This window comes from Micromys minutus (genome assembly GCF_963924665.1).
Source record: "Micromys minutus genome assembly, chromosome: 24".
Lineage (NCBI taxonomy): Eukaryota > Metazoa > Chordata > Mammalia > Rodentia > Muridae > Micromys > Micromys minutus.
The window spans coordinates 19,278,221-19,293,602 of record NC_137959.1 but is presented as its reverse complement, the minus strand read 5'-3'; the positions used below and the strand labels follow the sequence as shown (position 1 = coordinate 19,293,602).

At 48.3% G+C, this 15,382-nt stretch overlaps 1 protein-coding gene across 1 annotated transcript in view; it reads left to right on the top strand.

Moving 5' to 3' along the window:
• Positions 1 to 15,382, top strand: part of CNGB1 (cyclic nucleotide gated channel subunit beta 1) — a gene marked incomplete at both ends in the record, with an annotated part of 57,743 nt that overhangs the window by 29,308 nt on the left and 13,053 nt on the right. The window contains 9 exons of the mRNA XM_080936655.1: positions 3,572 to 3,734; positions 5,105 to 5,212; positions 7,373 to 7,530; positions 8,913 to 9,068; positions 10,144 to 10,352; positions 11,520 to 11,570; positions 11,979 to 12,065; positions 12,992 to 13,056; positions 13,935 to 14,057. Coding sequence (XP_080792781.1) covers positions 3,572 to 3,734; positions 5,105 to 5,212; positions 7,373 to 7,530; positions 8,913 to 9,068; positions 10,144 to 10,352; positions 11,520 to 11,570; positions 11,979 to 12,065; positions 12,992 to 13,056; positions 13,935 to 14,057 — 1,120 coding nt within the window. The remainder of the gene's footprint in view (positions 1 to 3,571; positions 3,735 to 5,104; positions 5,213 to 7,372; positions 7,531 to 8,912; positions 9,069 to 10,143; positions 10,353 to 11,519; positions 11,571 to 11,978; positions 12,066 to 12,991; positions 13,057 to 13,934; positions 14,058 to 15,382) is intronic.

Below are 15,382 nucleotides of genomic sequence, written 5' to 3'. Positions count from 1 at the left end.
TCACAATGGGCACTAGATGGGGTGACTTCATGCCTGCAGCAAGGGGTGACACCTGAGCTCTGTCTGCTGGTAGCTGGGCCAGCTCTACTGCTCCACAGGACTCCTGACCTTAACCATCATTACTTACTCGGCCTCTCTTGATGGATTTTCTTATTTTAATTTAATTTTACTTAAACAGGAAAACTTTTAATGGCCAGTCAAATGGAAAACCAGCATGGTTTGCCATAGACAGAAAGTGTCAACAGTTTTCTCCAATGATGCAATGATAACATGCTGAACAAAAGCAACTTGTGGAGGAAAGAGTTTATTTCAGATTATACTTCGGGGTCATAGTCCATCACTGGACAAAGTAAGGGAACCTGGTGGAGCAACCGTGGAGGAGCTGTGCTTACTGCCTCACTCCTACTGACTTGCTTGGCTAGATCTTTCACATACCAACTAGCAATTAGGTGAATGCTTCTGGGGGTTGGAGAGATGGCTCAGTGGTTAAAAAGCACTGGCTGCTCTTCCAGAGGTCCTGAGTTCAATTCCCAGCAACCACATGGTGGCTCACGACCATCTACAAAGGGATCTGATGCCCTCTTCTGGCATGCAGCTGTACACGCAGCAGAGCACTCATACATTAAATACACGCATACATACATACATACATACATACATACATACATACATACATACTCTTCCATTTAAGAAGGAAGAAAGAAAGATGCTTCTTAAACATGCCCACAGGCTAATCAGATGGTAACAGTTCCTAATGGAAATCTCCCAAACAAGTCTGGGCTATGTCCAGCTGACAGGTGAAGCTAACTGCCTGTCTTCCTAGCACTCTGGCAAGACTGAAGCAGAAGGGTCTTGAGCCCAGTGTCTGCCTGGGCTACAGATCAAGGCCGCCTCAAAACAAAGGCCAGAACAGAAACAGAAACAGCATCAGTAGGAATAACCACAAACGCAGGGGGAGATGGAGCTATGATTTCCATGTGGTTCTCACGTGTTACACATGAGATACAGAACCCACTGAAGGCTTGGAGCCCAGCGTCACTGCCAAGGCCACAGAAGCACTGACTTAACTGGTCCCCTCTGTAATCAAGATGGAGGGAAAGTGGCAGCGGTGTCATGGTCTCGTTCTCTGTCTCCCCTTTTCTGGCCTGTAGGTCTGGAATGATTTATGTCCTCACTGGGGAATTGGGGGCCCCAGCTGGGAACTACTCCCAGGAGCACCACGTGCACATGGCTAGTACAACAATTCCAGGACACAAAGATTTTAGATGGAAACTAAGAGGTTCGGCAAGAATGTTGTTCTGGTCCTGATGTGATGGTGCATGTCTGTAATTCCAGCCCATGGGAGGCAGATGAAGGATGATCTTGAGTTTGAGGCTAGCCTGGGTCACAAAGCCAGACACTGCCTCAAAACAAAAGGAAAACCACAAAACTCCCAATTGGTTCATCAGCCATGCCTTAGTACTTCTGATCTGGGTCTGACTTCGAAGCAAGTTTCTGAATTTTCCTACGCTGCAATTCCCTTAAGGGTAAAACGGAAACAGTAACAACTGTCCCACAGAGCTGCTACAGTCGCAGACTCTCAGGAAGCTGGGGCAAGAGGCCAGAATACACAGCCAGTTCAAGCCAACACAGCAAGACCCATTTCATGGGGGCGGTGGGGGAAAAGAATATATCTGAGTACTTAACATTTTAAAACAAATACCAATAGCCAGGTATTGGTGACACATGCCTTTAATCCCAGGATTCTGGAGGCTGATCTCTGAGTTCTAGGGCAGCCAAGTCAACAGAGGGGATTCCAGGACACACCTATAAACCAGTGCTTAGACACTAAGGCAAGAATACTGGGAATTCAAGGCCATCCTGGGCTACATAGTGACATCTGGGAAGGAAGGAAGGAAGGAAGGAAGGAAGGAAGGAAGGAAAGAAAGAAAGAAAGGATAGAGGTGGAGGGATGGATGGAGGGATGGATGGATGGATGGATGGATGGATGGATGGATGGATGGAAGAAAAGCAGGCTGGCTAGCAAGAGGGGTCAGGGGGGTCAAGGTGCTTATACCAAACCTGGAGACCTGAGATTGATCCCCAGAATCCACATGATGGGAAGGAACCAACTCCCACAAGTTGTCCTGTCACACACACACACACACACACACACACACTGGCATGTGCTTCCACTCCACCCATAATAAATAAATGTAATGTTTTTTCCAAGGCAGGGTTTTTTTGTTTAGTCCAGTCTGTTCTGGAACTGACTCTGTAGACTAGGCTGGCCTCAAACTCAGAGATCTGCTTGCCGATGCCTCCCAAGTGCTGGGATTAAAGGCATGAGCCTCCTCCTCCACCACCCAGCTAATGTAGTTTTTTTTAAAACTTCAAAAGAAGACAGAAAAGGGAGGGAGCAAGTGTTGACCTATAAGCACACTGAAACGCTTAACAGTAAACACTTTCTCAACGTTTTAACGTTTCTAGTATTGTTAGTCTAGAAATCAATATAACATAAACTATCTCATCTGGGCTGCCCTCTGCAGCCTGATTGTTTCTCCTCTCCCCTGGGTGGGGGCGGGGGTGGCAGTGATGGGTGGAGTTCAGCACAGAGCAGGCAGGGTTGGAGGGGTGACCCCTGCCTGGATTCCTGAATCAGACTTCCTGAGGATGTAGCATACTGGCTATCCTGGGCTTAGAGCTGAGGCCATACTGGGGGCAGTATTGGAACCTTGAGGGCTAACCATTAGAGCCCTTCCCCTTCTGGTCCCATGGAGACTAGTGGGCAGTAGGTGAGGTCTCATTTTTCCCCTGAACCTGGAGGACCTCTGTCAGTATAGTGAATGATCCGCCTCAGTTTTTTTTTTTTTCTTCTCTTTTAAGCCTTTCCCATTCTTGGTGGTCCTCCACGGGGGAGGAGGTTGGTTATGACTTAGTAAAATACACGCCCAGTTCTAAAACCCTCTTTCCTTCCCATTGTATAGCTATAAACTGTGCACCAGATTTCTCATGGTGCCCATAAAAAGAAGCATCCCAGGCACAGTTACTTCAGAGCACTCCCCAAGCCAGTGGTCTGCTGCCCTGAAAGCTCCCTGTTCAGTATAGCCAGCCCTCTAGTCTGAGTCTCCTAGGAAGTACCATGCTCCCCGCCACAGGAAGTACATGATTCTGAGGAAGAAGGCCCAGGTTTTTCAGAGGTCCAAATAGTCAGCAGGTAACTTCTGGGTGCTCCTGCTATAGATGTAAACAACCCCAAAACAAGTTCCCAGGTAAACACATGGCCAAGACAACAAATATGTCCGAATTAGAGTTTCTACAAGAATCCAAGGCCTTGGCTTCTGCCTTTCTCTACAGACTTGGGATACGTGATCTCTCCTGCCTTGAGAGGGAAACTGTGGAAAATAGTCCCAGTCTCCCCATTTAGACTAAATTTCTAGTTCTAGTTTGGGGTTGCGGTGGTGGTGAGATTCAGAGGGCTTCACACTGCATGGAGCTTGGCTGGGCCCAAGGGTGAGGAAAAGCCACCAGAAACCCCCCAAAAACAGCTCTAGGACCTAGCCTCTCTCTCTCTCTCTCTGACTCTCCCCAGTACCAGCTACAAAAGAGCACCCGGAGCTCCAGGTAGAAGACACGGATGCTGGTGGTGGCCCCCTCATCCCAGAGGAGACGCTCCCTCCGCCTGAGAGACCACCACCGTCTCCTGCCAAGTCTGACACCCTCACAGTTCCTGGCACCGCTGCAGCAGCCCACAGGTTACCCATGATGACTTGCTCGTGCTTCTGTCTGAGCTGTGCCGATAGCCCATTTGACAGACAGGCAGACATTAGAGACGGAAAGCAGCAGACCTCCTCTGTTAGAGGTGCTGAGAGGCACCTCCGGCTGCATGACAGAGGGATGCTATGCAGCAAATGCTAATGTTTACATTCCACATGCACTAAATGTGACAACTAACCTCTCTTCCCCTTTTAGTCTTGCTTTATCTTGCATTCTGGCAGCATAATGCTTGCTAAAGTGTGCACACGCTTTATAAATTGCCAGTCTTACATATTTTTTTCTCAATTTTTCTTTTAGTTCAGGACTTCATGTCCTACTCAAGAGCTCGCACTCCCAGAATATCTTAAAAATATGTTTTTATGGCATCTATTCATTTATCTAGTGTGCACATGTGCCATGGAGTGCATCTGGGGGTCAGAAGACATCTCTGTGCTGCCGATTCTCTCCATCTACCTTTACGAGGTTCTCAAGATCCAACCTCCAGTTTTGTACCACAAGCACCTTTACTGAAGCATCTTATCTGACAGTACTCAGGGTCTTGCTTTTAAACCAAACAGCTTCACTGTGTTGTCACAGTGTCATGGTTAAGGACCACAGACAATCTATGTGCCTCTAACTGATCAAAGAGGAACTGAGTAGCCGCACTGTCTTCCTTTCCTTCCCTTCCCTTTCCTTTCCTCTCCTTCCCCCTTTCACTTACTTTCTTCTTTCCTCCCTTCACCCTTCCCTCCCTGCTTCCCTCTCTTTATCTCTTTCTCTCTGTCTCTCTCTATATCTTTCTGTCTATCTACCCAGGCTCTGGCCTGTGGACCTTCAGACTTAATCTCTAAGACATTAGTGGCTCCAAATGCAAACGTCTGTGGCTTTCTGGATGACAGGGGCTTCCCCAGACAATTTCATTTTCATTCTCAGGGAGCCTAGAGTTAAGAAGGAAGAATTTGTCCAAAATCACGCTGGGAGCTGGCAGTTGGACTCCTTAGCTTTGTCTTGCAGCTGGAGGGAGGCCTGATAAGGGGGCAGGGGACTTCGGATCAGAATAAGAGGGAGAAGGACACTTCGGCAGAGACTTGACTGAGGGATAAATCCCTCATCTCATTGGGAAGATTCAGTGCCATTTATAGAGGAGGCAGTGGAAGCAGCTTCGAGTTTAAGTATTGTGCTGAGGCAGACTCCAAGGTTGTCTGATGCAAGCCTATGCTGTTCACTTTGGACCAGGCCACTGAGAGCTGTGCAGACTGAGGTCCCAAGATCAGGCCCTGTCACCACCCAGGAACCAGCTTAAAGACAGCCATTTATTTCCCTTAGCCTGCCTTCTCTGAAGGATCCTTACTTGTCTGGGTCTCTACAGGAAGAAGCTACCTTCTCAGGATGATGAAGCCGAAGAGCTCAAGGCCCTGTCACCAGCTGAGTCCCCGTTGGTTGCCTGGTCAGACCCCACCACCCCACAGGAGGCTGAGTAAGTAGAGCCACCCCGAGTCTCCAGAGACTGGTTTGGGATGAGCGGACAAGGGGTGGAGCAGGAACTGGGGTGCTTTCAGAACCTCACACGAGGTGAACTTCATGCTTTGGAGCAGCAAGTCAGGGCCAGTTCTCATGTACAGGACTTTCCTGGTTGGCCCAGGGGTTCTACAGACTTAGCAGGACAAACTTGGACTTTAGGGCAGATGTGTTCCTTCTGACAGGGATCAGAGAGGAAGGAAAGCCTAGGTAGAAGTGTCTCCTTTCTCCCTCACTGAGGGCACTGAACCCCAAATAAGTCGGCAGGCAGAGGAAGACCATAGGATCTGCTGTAGGTCCCTCCCTTGAAGCTTGTTTATCAGATTCCCAGGTTCCACAGAGTCCTGAACATGCATTTCCATAGCATTCTGGTGACTATGGCAGTTGGGGTGCAGGGTGGGACTGGAGGCCACAGTAGCAGCACAGGAAGCAAAGTCCCCGGCATCTAAGTGTCCCGAGGACTGTGTCAGGATAAAGTACTTTCCTGGAGTTTTTTTGGTAACCCTGGTTGATGTTAAGTACCCAGCCTTGGCCACTGGCCAAAGGTGTCCTACCAGGCTCTCTAGTCATGGGCCCTGTGTTAAGAAGCAAGCCTGCATTCTCCCGTCTGGCTTTTTCCTCTATCCATAATTGTATTTCTTTGTTTTAAAACGTTATCTGCTGTGACTCTATGTGTGTATATGTGTTGGGAAGCATGGATGTACACAGAGAAGTCAGAGAATAGCTTAGTGGTGTCGGTTCTCTCTGACTGGACCATCAGGTTCAGGATGAAGGTCCTCGGGCTGGTACAGCAGACACTTCTCTGCAGAGCCATTGTGCTGGTCTCTCCATGATTGTATTCACTTTGTCCTTACCAGAATTGTAGACATTTTAGAAAAGAATAGGCTCAGGAAACCCCCAAATCTCATACAGTCCAGCTGCCATTTTGACATAATGAAATTGTGTTGTGTGTAATTTTAAAAAGGGCGCTTCCCCCTGCCTGGTCTCTTTGTCCAGTGCCTGAGCCCCTCAGACTTGGCTCCGAGATCACGCTGCCCATGGCTCTACTTCCATCCTGCCTTTTCCTCCCGAGAACGCCTGGAGCTACCACCCCCATGGCTGGTCTGCAGACCGTCAACAATCGATCGATTGATCCATCGATCGATCGATCGATCGCCCTGGTCTCACTCAGCTCCCCAGAACTCTTCTGGTCTCTGCTTGCAGTTTGCCCAGTGCTGCAATGGCTGCCCTGTGAAAGGAAAACATGGGAGACTTTTATATTTTAAAACCGACCAGATAACTCAAAGGCTAGGTGAAGGATGTCCTGCCCCATCATCCTTGGCTTCTGCAGGCACAACTACTGAGGCCACAAACTATCAGACCCCCAAGAAATCTACACATCTGTAGTTCCTATCAGCTCCCCATCTTGTTTGGTCTCACTCGCAGACCTCTCCTCCTTTGCTTCCTGTCCTGCCCAGAAATCCCGCCTTCTCTTTCACAGCACTATTAGCTTCTGCCATCTTTATTAGCCAATCAACAATTAGGGAAACAATTAGGAAACTCTCCCTACAAAATTGTATTTTATGTAGCAGAGCAGGGACAAGGTTCTGGTTTGATGTAAGAAAAATATGGTAGGGATCAGAAACAATAATAAAAATTACCCTTGGGATCATGTAAGGAGGTCAATATGGAGACTCATGTATTAGTTTAAGTAGGCTAAGATGCTGTGACAAAAAGACCCTGATAGTTCAGTGGCTAAAAAAAAAAAAAAAAAAACAAGATGTCTCCTATGCTGTAATCACAGCACTAACCACTTGTGTATTTTCAGGTCAGTGGAAGGTTCTGTTTCATGCACTCATTCAGGGACCCAAGTGACAGTGGCTTTGCTATCTCCATGTAGCCTATAAGATGCTCTGGTCAAGACTAGAAAGAGAACATTTTAACCATGCATGGCGGCATAGGTCTGTCGTCTCAGCTACTCCAGAATGGAAGAGACTGCAGCGGGTCCAACATTGACAGGACTGCTGGATTGACCGTCCTTGGGCTCTGCTGGAAGAGGAGGCATAGGCATTACCCAGCCCAGGCCCGGGGTCCTGGAACCCTTCCTGTCTCCTGCTCATCCTCTGCTATGTCCCCACAGTGGCCAAGACCGTGCAGCCTCCACGGCCAGCCAGAACAGTGCCATCATCAACGACCGGCTCCAGGAGCTGGTGAAGATGTTCAAGGAGAGGACGGAGAAGGTGAAGGAGAAGCTCATCGACCCTGACGTCACCTCTGACGAGGAGAGCCCCAAGCCCTGTGAGTGGAGAAAGAGATGGCTGCGGGCCAAGGTGGATGGGGTGCCCACGGAACCCCATGAACTACGACTGGGGAGGGTGGCATAAACAACTGGTTGGGGTGTATGAGAAAAGCTCAGATTCTGAACTTGGAGCTTAGATATGTACTCAGGAGAGGAAGAAGGTCAAAGGTGAACTTGGCCTTCCCACAGCCAGTGGCTTAGATTCTTCTGTCTTTTCTCATGGGGCATGGTGACTAATATGTCTGTTTCAGTTTTGAAGAGCTGCTCTGAACGCAGATGGTCTTAATGTTCTGAGGCATCCACGCCTTGCTGGGGCCACCTGAATTAGGTCACGCTATAGCCCAGGCTGGTCTGGAACTCAGGAGCCCCAGCTTGGCCTGGAACTCATGGCAATCCCCCTGACAGGCTAGAAATACAGGTCTGAGCCAGCATGCTGGCCAAAGGTCTCCTTTCTTTAAGGAGTTATCTGGTGAGGTTATAAATGCCTGGAACCCTAGCACTTGGAAGTCTGAGGCTGGAGAATCACAAGTTTGGGGCCAGTCTGGAGTATGTAGTAAGAAGCAGAGACAGAAAAGGGATGTGTTTTCTTTTCTTTTAAAAACAGGGTCTCACTGTGTAGCCCTGGCTGGCCTGTGACTCACTTTATAGACTGAGATTCACCTGCCTCTGCTTCCTGTACCACTGCATCTAGCCCAATGAACAAGCTTTTAGTCAGGGATAATTTCTAGGTTTTTTCTGACAAGGGTTTGTATATTGAGACTCAAGTGCCCAAGACATGTTAGCAGAACCTGACTTCACATTCCTAACACTAGAAGCTGTGCAGGACCCCTAGGAGGAAAAGTATCTGTTATTAAGCACCCACGAGAGGCTGAGTCTCAGCCAGAGAGTGGCACGAGTCCTTTCCTGAAAAGTCTGAATCCACATGTCCCCAAGTTGAGTCCTTTAGTGTTCTGAATAAGGAAGAAGGGAGCATAGGCTCAAAATGCTCCACCCATCCAAGAAGCAAAGGGTCTGCCGACACCCAGAGACACAGACAGATACATGCATGCATGCATACATACATACATACATACATACATTTGTACGTATGTACACAGATATAGACAGACAGACAGAAAGACAGACAGACAGACAGACAGACAGACACACACACACACACACACACACACCATTTCCAGCTAGGGTCTAGGAAGAACTGCTGGGGACTCCAGACTGCTGTGGGAGAAAGGGCCACGGAATTCGCTCCAGAGGAGCATACTGGCTTGTGTCTAAGCACATTGTATGTTAGGAAGTGGGGAGGCCCTGAAGTCCCAGCTCTGTAGATAGGACCCTTTTCCTAGCCTCAGGGATGAGTCAGATGGTCACTAAAGTCATCCCACAGCCCCAGCCAAGAAGGCCCCAGAACCAGACCCAGCCCAGAAGCCCGTGGAGGCAGAGGCGGCAGAGGAAGAACACTACTGTGACATGCTGTGCTGCAAGTTCAAGCGCAGGCCCTGGAAGATGTACCGGTTCCCCCAGAGCATCGACCCACTGACCAGTGAGTTCCCTTGGAGGACGTCCCTCCCATGCAATGGGGGTGGGGTGGGTGGGGTCCAGTGCCATGAACATCCTGGGTTCATAACCCCTTCCTTATACTTTCCAAAATGATTCCACATGCCCTTGCCTGATTCTTTAGCACAAGTCCCTGGACTAAAACCTGGGCCATTTTGCAGACAAAGGAAGCACAGAGCTTCTTTAAGATGCAGCCAGTTAGACTCCTCACCTTGACCTTGGCCAAGTCTTCTAGTCTAGACATGTGGGCTCCTTCCCACAGGTGGGGCAAGACAAAGTTCATCAGAGTCTGAAGGGAATTCCCATGAGCCTCTGTAAGCCCATTCCATAGTCCTCTGGCCCAGCACCCTCCATGTGTGCATCACACTTCACAGTCTACACTGGAGTTCCTTGCCTCCTCAGCTGGCGACTTCCTGTGACTTCAAACAGACCATCACAGGTGCCAGAAAGGAAATTCCTCAATGTTAAGCAGGGGATCACTTAGGGGTAGGACTCCAACTCTTAGTGTCCACTGGGTTTCTAAGATACCAAGTGATCTCTAGTGATCTGTAGTGATACTAAGTGATCCACCCACCTGTCTACCCATTCCCCATGTGCCATTTGTGGCTGCTCTGGATTTCCTAAGAATTAAAATATACTGCCAAAACACATTCGTGGGCTGACAAGATAGCCTAGTGGGTAAATATGCCAGCTAAGCCCAAGTTCAATCCCCAGGACCCACATGGTGACCTTTGACCTCCAAAAAGGTCTATGGTGCCCATACACCCACCCCACCCCATAAATAAATGAATGTAACAAAAAAAAATTTTTTTTTTTGAATTTCAGAAAGAAAGACAGCTACTTAGCTGGCATTATCTAATGCCACCATGCCCCCTCATCTGAAAATTCTGGTTTTTCTAGGGTCCACTAGGGACCTCTATGCCCACCTAGCCATTCATGCACTGATCTACCTGTCTGTCCATCTGTTTGTCTGTTTTCCGAGTAATGAAATCCATACACGGTTGCCCAGGTGAAGCACCCTCTCTTGCTGTCCTTCGAGCCCACCCCTGTCCTCTCCCCAGACCTCATGTACATCTTGTGGCTGTTCTTCGTGGTGCTGGCCTGGAACTGGAACTGCTGGCTGATCCCTGTGCGCTGGGCCTTCCCGTACCAGCGGGCAGACAACATCCACTTCTGGCTGTTCATGGATTACTTATGCGACCTCATCTACCTCCTGGACATCACCGTGTTCCAGATTCGCCTGCAGTTTGTCAAAGGCGGGGACATCATTGTGAGTCACGGGCAGGCAGGTGGAGGGGGGTCACCAGGGCAGACCCTATAGCCAGGGCCTTCAGACACTGACATTTGACTTAAGAGGGACCGGTTGGGGATTTAGCTCAGCGGTAGAGCACTAAGCACAAGGTCCTGGTCCTCAGCTTGGGGTGGGAGGAGGTTGGGGGGGGGGGCGACTTAAGACTTAAAAGGGAGCCAGGCATGGTGGCCACACCTTTAATCCCAACACTCAGAGGCAGAGGCAAGGAGGATCTTTGTAAATTTGAGGCCAGCCTAGTCTACATAGAGAGCCTCTGTCTCAGAACAAAACAACAAAACAAAAGTCAAGGGGCTCTGGAGAGATGGCTCAGCAGTTATGAACACTTCCTGCTCTTCTAGAGGACACAAGTTCAGTTCCCAGCACCCACATCGGGTAGCTACAGGGGATCCAACACCGTCTCTGGCTTCTGTGGGCACCTGGGACACACAGGCACATACCTGAAGAAAAAATACACATATACATGAAGAAAAATCAATCTTTTAATAAAAAGAATTAATCAGTAAAGAAAAAAAAAGAAACTAATTCTTAAGCTGTGTGAAATAGAATTAATCCACAGTGGAGATTTTTGACTGCCATGCAAAGGGGTCAGTAAATGGTTGGTAAAATAAAGTTTAACATTATAGAAGTTAAGCTTTTGGACATTGTATCATGTGTGTTGGACCCCGGAGCAATTAATGCTATGCCAACAGCTGCTTCGCAGCCTGCAAATGTTATTGTAACAACAGGTACCATGGATTAAAGTGAATCTTAAATGCTTAAAGAGCCTGAGATAACCCCAGACAGCATATGGCAGAAATAGAAGCCTTGTCCCAAACGAGGAGTCTTCAGCCTGCCTCCTCCGGGCCCCGTCAGAGCAGTTGCCAGCTCCTCACAAATAAAGTATCTGGCAGACCTGGGAAGAGCTGAACCCCGAGAGAATAAGGTCCTAGCCCATACGGTCCTCCATCCAGATCGACATCTGGCTGGAGAGCCCAGCAAAGCTCATTCTCAAGGTTACGAAACCCCACCCCCACCCCACCGGAAACCGACAAGTTCTTCCCTGCAGGGCGGCTGCATGTGCCTGTGAGGTCGTCCTACCTCTCTGGTCAGAGCTGGAACTAACACCGTTGTGCTTCCTTCTTTCAGACAGACAAGAAGGAGATGCGCAGTAACTACCTGAAGTCTCGCCGATTTAAGGTGAATACTTTGGGGGCGAGCAGTTTGCACTGGGTATTTGGGGACCTGTGTTATGTAGTCACATAAAGGGAGGCTGGTTCTATCTCCGGCAGGAGTGCCCACTAGGTCCCAAGTCTTCTGAGACAGCCCAGAATGGGTGGCTCTCACAGACCGCCTTTCCATGTCTATGCCTCCGCTTCCAATTAGCTGGCCGAGTCCCTTATGTTGGTTGGGAACAGCTGCGCTGGAGGTGGGCCACTCGCACTATGAAGCCACACACAGCGGGTTGGTGGGACACCTGGTGCCCTCTCTTCTGAGGCTGCCCTGAATATTCTGAGCGATCTCTCTGGCAGATAGAGACATGCCCCCTTAGCCCTCCCACTCCTGAGGTTCTGTGTCTTATCCCTGTGATGCCCATTGGGATTTTAGATGGACCTGCTCTGCCTCTTGCCCTTGGACTTTCTCTACCTGAAACTTGGAGTGAACCCCCTCCTTCGCCTGCCCCGCTGCTTGAAGGTAAGATTGGCCGGTCCCCAAGGACTTTGGTTCCTCCGTGCTTGAACTGGACACTGCCACCTGGGGAAGGGATGGTGTCCCCAAGAGGAGACCCTGGGGAGGTGAATGTCCTCTGAGCATGTCTTACTAAGAAGTTGGTTATAATTACTAGTAATTTGGGGACATTTCTCATTAGTCTCTGATCTAGACTTAACTGCTGTTAGTTCTTCAATTACATGGCATGAATGATGTTCTTACCATCTTAAAAATGAGGAAAGAGGCACAGAGAGGCTAAGGAATTTGCCCAGTGTCACACAGCTAGGCAGGAGTGGAGTCTAGATTTGAATGTAGGTATCTATCTCCAACTCACCCTTCAGCACTTCTCAGGGAAGGGGCTTCTGATTTATAATAAACTCCACTCAAAAGATGGGGAGGTTGGCCCTTGGTGTGGCTGGGTAACACCCCCAAGGTAACAGGAATAAGGGTGTGCCGAGGTCAGATTTGGATGCATGGCACCCATTTTATCAGCGTTTCTAGGTTTGTGTTTTGTTTTTTTGTTTTGTTTTGTTTTGTTTTGTTTTGTTTCGCTGCCACTCACTGGCTGGACCCAGGGTCCTAAGAGGATCTGCTTGATTCAGGGCAGAGATCCAACAAGTGCCCTTGACTGTGATCAGGATAGATGGCCACTCAGAACATTCTAGGTCTCCTAAATAGACTTCTAGCCAACTAGTTAAACTTACTATTCCCCTTACATGATGTTGGTGCTCTTTTCCAAAGACAGTAGATGGGGGAAATTACCAACAGGGGTAACCGTGATCACACTGGTTACCTGGAGAAAATGGGCGAAGAAGTCTGGTAGAGTAGAAGACAAGGTCTGTGCAGCCATGTCCTCACTAGGCACAGAGCTGGCCTACAGGGCTGTCCTAATGTCTTCTTCTCCCTCTTAGTACATGGCCTTCTTTGAGTTTAATAACCGCCTGGAAGCCATCCTCAGCAAAGCCTACGTTTACAGGTGAGACTTCCCTAAGCATACGTGTGCACATATGCACACCAATATGTGTGTGTGCGCGCACACACAAACACACACACACACACACACACACACACACACACACCATACCCCCAGCCTCTTCTTTTCAGGTACTCTCCTCCTCCAGGTCCCATGGTCTTCAGAAACCAGGCCACTTCCTGGCCCAGCTTCTTCTTTGAAAGGATATTTAGTTGGTTGGTTTGTTTTATACACAACCTGGAATGTCTTATTTCTCCTTCCATTGTGACAAGCACACTCACAGGTTGACTCAGTGACAAGCCACCATTTCCTTGTCAGTACAAGGAACTGAAACTCCCACACTAGCTCTAACAAAAGTGGCCATTATGAGAACATATTGGTACAAAACAGATGTTCAAGGTGGAGTCCAGGACTAACTAGGCTATACTTGGTGAGCAAGGTTCCTTGTTCCTAAAGGAGCATACAACTAATTGTCATTTCTACACACACACACACACACACACACACACACACACACACACACACACACACACGAGCGCGAGAATCCTCTTTGGCCCCTCATCTGTATAGACTTCTCTGACAGGGCTGGGATGATTCCAGCCCTGCATTTTGACAAGGCTCCAATCAAGTGCCCTGGGTTCAATTCTAAACACCTACTCCCATCCCACTGATTGGGTGGCTAGGACTGGATATCCACTGATGATTGGGTGGCTGAGACTGGTTATCTATTGACTGGGTGGTTGGGCCGGGATTATATGACTCCAACAGAGGGGAACCTATGAAGTAGGCTTTGGGAAAGCTGAGATCTAGTTCATTCCCAGCGTCCTTCTCTGGGGCAAGGTTTCACTTCCATGGCTGTGACATACTCTCTCCCTCTGCAGGGTCATCAGGACCACTGCCTACCTGCTGTACAGCTTGCATCTCAACTCCTGCCTTTACTACTGGGCATCAGCCTTCCAGGGCATTGGATCCACTCACTGGGTTTATGACGGTGTGGGGAACAGGTGAGCAAGGCTGTCCCCAGGGTACCACAAGGACAGTATGCTTGTCCTTTACAGCTACAACAGAAAGGCTCCTAGACAACCTTGCTCCTGAGTCATCCATGTCCAAAATTCTAAAGCCAAGTTTTCATTTTCCATCATCTTCCTAGGCTAAGGTCTCCTGGGAATTGCTAGTGTCAGGAGAGGGTCTGGGCATGAGACCTGTCAGAACAGTGAGTGATTCTCAACCTTCCTAATGCTGCGGCCCCTTAACACAGTGACCCTCTGCCATAAAATTGCTTTGCTGCTACTTTATAGCTATAATTTTGTGACTGTTATGAATCATAATATAAATATCTGATATGCAGAATCTCTGATATGTGACCAACCCCATTCCCCCCAAAGGAGTCACAACCCACAGATTAAAAACTGCTATGCTAGAAAGATCTTTCCCACATAGCCAAGTCTGGAAGGGTTGGCAGATTCACCACAGAGCCTTTAGTGCTCAGGGCAGGGTACAAGGACTTGTGGCTAAAGATGTTCCCCATGATGTCATTCATCATATAGAAAAAATGGAACTGTCCCACAGGACCAGTGAAAGAAGCTTGCTTATGGAAGCGACATTGTTTCAGAGCTTCTATTAGATAATGTGGTTCTCTTACCTCCCTGTGGGCAACCTACTTTTCCAGATTCTAGCATTTCTAAATTTGAGGTATAATTCATGTGTATGTTTAACAGGATATTTATTTTTGTACAAAAAGCTGAATTGTGTTGAGGATATAGCTCAGCGGGAGGAGAGCTCTTGCTTAGCATGAACACAGATGGTCCTGGGTGCAGTCTCCAGCATAAGGGTGTGCATGCACACAAAAGCTGAACTGACTCACTGGTGTGCTATGCAATTACTGTGTCTTAGAGCTGACAAAATATATCAGGAGAGCTTGTTTCTGCTTTTTCTCTTCAAGTCAGCAAAGACTTGCATGTGCATTGTGCAAATGTATATATCCAACATGATGGACAGCAAACAGAAACTGGGTCCCCACTGCCTAAAACACAGCTACACAATTGCAATGTGATGTGAATCATGCGTGCAACTCAGAATGCTTTAATAGCCATATTATAAACACAGAAGGAGGTGAAATTAATTTTATTTGGTTAAGCCCAGTGACAAAGTTATTAAAAATGATCACTTCTATGTGTAATTGCTGTGTTAAGCATGAGTTGACTAGATAGTGGTGAACTTCCTCTTACAACTTTCAAATCTTGTATTACACACACACATACAGAGAGAGAGAGAGAGAGAGAGAGAGAGAGAGAGAGAGAGAGAGAGAGAGAGAGCACATCATCATGCA